The sequence below is a fragment of the Micropterus dolomieu genome, linkage group LG13 (assembly GCF_021292245.1).
Source record: "Micropterus dolomieu isolate WLL.071019.BEF.003 ecotype Adirondacks linkage group LG13, ASM2129224v1, whole genome shotgun sequence".
NCBI classification, from domain to species: domain Eukaryota; kingdom Metazoa; phylum Chordata; class Actinopteri; order Centrarchiformes; family Centrarchidae; genus Micropterus; species Micropterus dolomieu.
This window is the reverse complement of record NC_060162.1, coordinates 567,866-572,865: the sequence shown is the minus strand read 5'-3', so window position 1 is coordinate 572,865 and position 5,000 is coordinate 567,866. Positions and strand designations below refer to the sequence as shown.

General features: G+C 52.7%; 1 protein-coding gene across 1 annotated transcript in view; it reads left to right on the top strand.

The window, feature by feature from the left end:
- Positions 1-5,000, top strand: part of myo5b (myosin VB) — a 38,082-nt gene that overhangs the window by 11,428 nt on the left and 21,654 nt on the right. Inside the window, exons 2-9 of the mRNA XM_046067859.1 lie at positions 1,645-1,755; positions 1,931-2,102; positions 2,179-2,323; positions 2,726-2,882; positions 3,760-3,903; positions 3,981-4,062; positions 4,586-4,693; positions 4,794-4,903. Coding sequence (XP_045923815.1) covers positions 1,645-1,755; positions 1,931-2,102; positions 2,179-2,323; positions 2,726-2,882; positions 3,760-3,903; positions 3,981-4,062; positions 4,586-4,693; positions 4,794-4,903 — 1,029 coding nt within the window. The remainder of the gene's footprint in view (positions 1-1,644; positions 1,756-1,930; positions 2,103-2,178; positions 2,324-2,725; positions 2,883-3,759; positions 3,904-3,980; positions 4,063-4,585; positions 4,694-4,793; positions 4,904-5,000) is intronic.

Here is a 5,000-nt window from a genome sequence, read left to right as displayed (position 1 = left end):
CTTGTTAATCTAAACGCTGTGTGCTGACTCAGCATATGTGGCTTCTTCATATGTGCGTGTTCATGACTCAGCATCCACGGCTGATCTCCATCATCCAGTCAGACAGAGGCTCCTCCCCAAAATGTGAGGAACAAAGAAACCGCTGTCCTCGTCCTCTCAGCGAGACTCTGAGGAAATGAGCTGCCTGTTTATTGGCTGATACTCCATATTCAGACCAGGACGAACTGTCAGAACTTCCTGCGGCGCCATCATGCGGATGGGTTTCAGTTAAACCTCTCTGGAGTCGTACTTCTCTCCTTCAGATTTTATCTCCTCGGGCTTCTCGGCGAGTCGTTAATATCGTCCCTCTCCTCTCAGCTCTGTATGAAGTGCTGCAGACGGTTTCATCGCTGAGCGTGATGAGGTTGTGTCTGTGATTAGTGATGAAGTGATTATCAGTGAAGAGCTAATGAAGCCTTTGATCAGGAAGAGAGACTTTGTTCATCTGCAGAAGCTCAAGATAAAAGAGAGAGAAGTCTGCTGGACTTTTACTTTCGGACAGTTCGGAGGAGTTTGTACTTTAATCACTACTCCGCCACATTTCTCTGACACAGTTACACTTAGAGTTCGGCTTTCTTGTGCATCATCTTTAGAAGAGGCTTCCTTCTGGGACGACAGCCATGCAGACCGGTTTGACGCAGTGTGCGGCGTACGGTCTGAGCCCTGATAGGCTGACCCCCCGCCCCTTCAACCACTGCTTTTACTTTGAAGAGTTCTGAACGACATTCAAAAGACACTCTAGTTTGCATGACACACCTCTGAAAAAGCCGTCAGTAAACGTGTGACTGGATTCCCCTGAATATCTTCAGCGTCCGTAGGTTTATGAATGCGGAACTCTGGGACGTGTTCACACTTTTTCACATGCTCTATTGTGAGCATGTGAAAAAGTGTCCTTAATTTGTTAAATGGAAACCTTCCAAACGGGAGTCCCGCACAGTACCGACTGAGCTAAACGTGCACACAAATACTCAAAGATTTGAAATAATTGGACTTTGTTCTGGCCCGCCATGTCAGGGCTTGAAAACAATTTGGCCCGATGCCAGACCGCTGGCCTCGGCCATCTTTATGTAGAGCAGCCGTTCTTTGTTTCAGGTCCTCAGAGTTCTTTGCCGTGAGGTGCCATGTTGAACTTCCAGTGAGCGGTATGAGGGAGTGTGAGAGCGACAACGCCAAATTTAACACTCCTGCTCCCCGTTCACACCTGAGACCTGGTAACACTAACGAGTCAGTTGCCAGCTGTTTAGACACTAACGGCTGTGTGATGTGTTATTTTGAGGGGACAGCAGATTTACACTGTCATACAGTCACTACTTTACACTGGAGCAAAGGGTCATTTCTGCAGTGTCGTCACATGAAAAGATAGAATCAGATATTTACAGAAATGTGAGATACTTCAGATTGATATTTTACATAAACACAGATGAGAGTCTTAAAGACTACGCTGTGTGTTTCTTTCCTCTCCCATCACGCGTCTGACGGCCCCTCGGGTTCATCTGTTTTACTGCGATTATTCGGGGCCATTAAAACATGAATCCGTGCTGTGGGCAGAGAGACGCTGGGATCCTGCTGGACGTGTTTACTGATTAAATGATGTGCTTGTTTCAGTTCACCCGGGTCTGGATCCCCGACCCCGAGGATGTGTGGAAGGCTGCGGAGATCACCAGAGACTACAAGGAGGGAGACCCGGTCCTTCACCTCAAGCTGGAGGATGAAACGGTATTTGTAGCCTTTTCCTTCCCGGCAGGTGTTCTCTCACAACATCTCGTCTCTTCCCTCTTGTGCACGAGTTACCTGTTAGTAACAAACATGAGGGAGTGACGGGTGTGAAGCTCTCTGGTCACGTGGAAGTCATCGTGTGTGTTGATGTGTTGTCGGTCTCTTCCTGTCCCAGCCTCTGGAGTATCCCGTGGGTCCAAAGAGTAACCCTCTACCTTTCCTGCGTAACCCCGACATCCTGGTGGGGGAGAATGACCTCACCGCTCTCAGTTACCTGCACGAGCCCGCCGTCCTGCACAACCTCAAAGTCCGCTTCCTGGAGTCCAACCACATCTACACGTACTGCGGTCAGTCCCTGCCGCGAGCTCTGTGTGCGGCGCTGGCGTCGCTGCCGGCCCCGTGTAACCGTGTGTTCCTCTGCAGGGATCGTGCTGGTGGCCATCAACCCGTACGAGCAGCTGCAGATCTACGGAGAGGAGGTGATCACGGCCTACAGCGGGCAGAACATGGGCGACATGGACCCGCACATCTTTGCTGTGGCTGAGGAGGCGTACAAGCAGATGGCCAGGTCAGATCACACGGGTCCTTTACATGATCAGAGAGAGACCACGTGAGCTGCACTGGGAACAGCTCACACGTGGGCGTAGTCCTGTAGTTCTGCCCGCCCACAGAGGGGCAGTAGGTTTCAGGGTCGTCGTGTTGTAGAAGCTGTCAGCTGTCATCTGAATCTGTTATTTATATTTATAAAATATTTTTCGACTTGCTGAGTAAAAAGGTGTAAGCAACAATACCAAACTGCTCCTGGAACAACAGCCTACCTGAAGTAGTGACTTTACTCTCAGCATAACTAAAATAAATAAATAATAATCCGACTCTATTCTTGAACTCTGAACTGTTTCTAATGAATTTATCAAATGCCTAACGTGCGTCAGAGTGTGGACACGATGAAACTGTGTGCGCTTGTTTCCAGAGACGAGAGGAATCAGTCCATCATAGTGAGCGGAGAGTCCGGAGCGGGGAAGACGGTCTCTGCCAAGTACGCCATGCGGTTCTTCGCCACGGTGGGAGGCTCGTCCAACGACACCACCGTGGAGGAGAAGGTGCTGGCCTCCAGCCCCATCATGGAGGTGAGGCGTCCTCACAGCATTCACATTCAAGCTTTATCAAAACTTTCCAGGAGTCCAGGTTACAGCTGATCCTCACCTCCTCTGGAGCCGTGAAGTATTGATGGTGTTGACTGATGACCCTGTCCTCTCTGTCCTCCCCGTCCTCTCTGTCCTCTCTGTCCTCTCTGTCCTCCCCGTCCTGCCTGTCCTCTCTGTCCTCCCCGTCCTCCCCGTCCTGCCTGTCCTCTCTGTCCTGCCTGTCCTCTCTGTCCTCCCCGTCCTCTCTGTCCTCTCTGTCCTCCCCGTCCTCTCTGTCCTCCCCGTCCTGCCTGTCCTCTCTGTCCTCCCCGTCCTCCCCGTCCTCTCTGTCCTGCCTGTCCTCTCTGTCCTCTCTGTCCTGCCTGTCCTCTCTGTCCTCCCCGTCCTCCCCGTCCTCTCTGTCCTGCCTGTCCTCCCCGTCCTCTCTGTCCTCTCTGTCCTCCCCGTCCTGCCTGTCCTCTCTGTCCTCCCCGTCCTGCCTGTCCTCTCTGTCCTCCCCGTCCTCTCTGTCCTCTCTGTCCTCTCTGTCCTCCCCGTCCTCCCTGTCCTCTCTGTCCTCTCTGTCCTCCCCGTCCTCCCCGTCCTCTCTGTCCTGCCTGTTCTCTCCGTCCTCTCTGTCCTGCCCGTCCTCTCTGTCCTGCCTGTCCTCTCTGTCCTCCCTGTCCTCTCTGTCCTCTCCGTCCTGCCTGTCCTCTCTGTCCTCTCTGTCCTCCCCGTCCTCTCTGTCCTCCCTGTCCTCCCCGTCCTGCCTGTCCTCTCTGTCCTGCCTGTTCTCTCCGTCCTCTCTGTCCTGCCCGTCCTCTCTGTCCTGCCTGTCCTCTCTGTCCTCCCTGTCCTCTCCGTCCCCTCTGTCCTCCAGGCGATCGGAAACGCAAAAACCACTCGTAATGACAACAGCAGCCGGTTTGGAAAGTACATCCAGATCGGTTTCAGCCGGCGGTACAACATCATCGGCGCCAACATGCGGACGTACCTGCTGGAGAAGTCCCGGGTGGTTTTCCAGGTCAGTGGCGTGCTGGGCTTCACCGTCCTTCACCGTGTGGTGGATTTTATTTAACGCTGGACCTGTTTGTCTCTCAGGCCGAAGACGAGAGGAACTACCACATATTCTACCAGCTGTGTGCCTCGGCCAGCCTACCGGAGTTCAAGGAGCTCGGCCTCAGTGAGTCCACCTTTCGTGGTTACAGGGGAGATGTGTCCTGGATTTAGAGACAAAATGTGGGTTTGAAGATCATTAAGATGAAGAGGAGTGATTCGTAAGAGAGAAACAGCTTCACGGGTCAAGACCTTTATTACTGAAGGTGCTCAGATTAAACCGGGTCCCTCTGGTGATCTGGAGTCTCTGGTTCACAGAGGGGGGGGCAGCGAGTTCAGAGGAAGTCTAAGATCTTTATTGGCCCTCATGCTGGAGGGTTTATGGTCTGTGATGACAGACAGGATTTATGATTTAAATGATTCAACAACTGAAACCTTTAAACCGGGAACCTGAAGGTCTGAGAGTCCAGGAGGGAAACCTGAATCTGTCTCTTCCAGGGTCACAAAGACGTTTCCTGTCAGCACGTTAATGAACTAATCTTTTCAGTTCTCTTAACGAGGGCAGGACCCTTCAATAAGAAATACTTGTCTCTGTGAGGTCAGAGTAACGTGTTGTCCTTCTCCTGATTGGTTCTCTGTTTGCGGTTCAGCCAGCGCCGAGGACTTCCACTTCACGTCTTTAGGGGAGAACATCTTCATCGAGGGAGTGAACGACGCCGAAGACTTTAAAAAGACCAGGGAGGCGTTCGCGCTGCTGGGTGAGGAGAGACCGAAACAAACCTACGAGGGCCGAGGCCGCCTGAAAAGGGGTCTGAGGGGGCGGGGTCAGCTCCCTCTAATAACTGTGTGTGCCTCCAGGTATCAAGGACAGCAGTCAGAGCAGCATTTTCAAAGTCATCGCCGCCATCCTCCACCTGGGCAACATCGTGATCTCCTCGGAGCGAGACGGAGAGTCCTGTCACATCTCGGTACGTCACCATGGTTACCGCTCACGCCGACGATCAGCAGGTGGGAGCGAGCGTGCGTCCTCTAACGGGTGACGCTGCGTGTGTGTGTGTGTGTGTT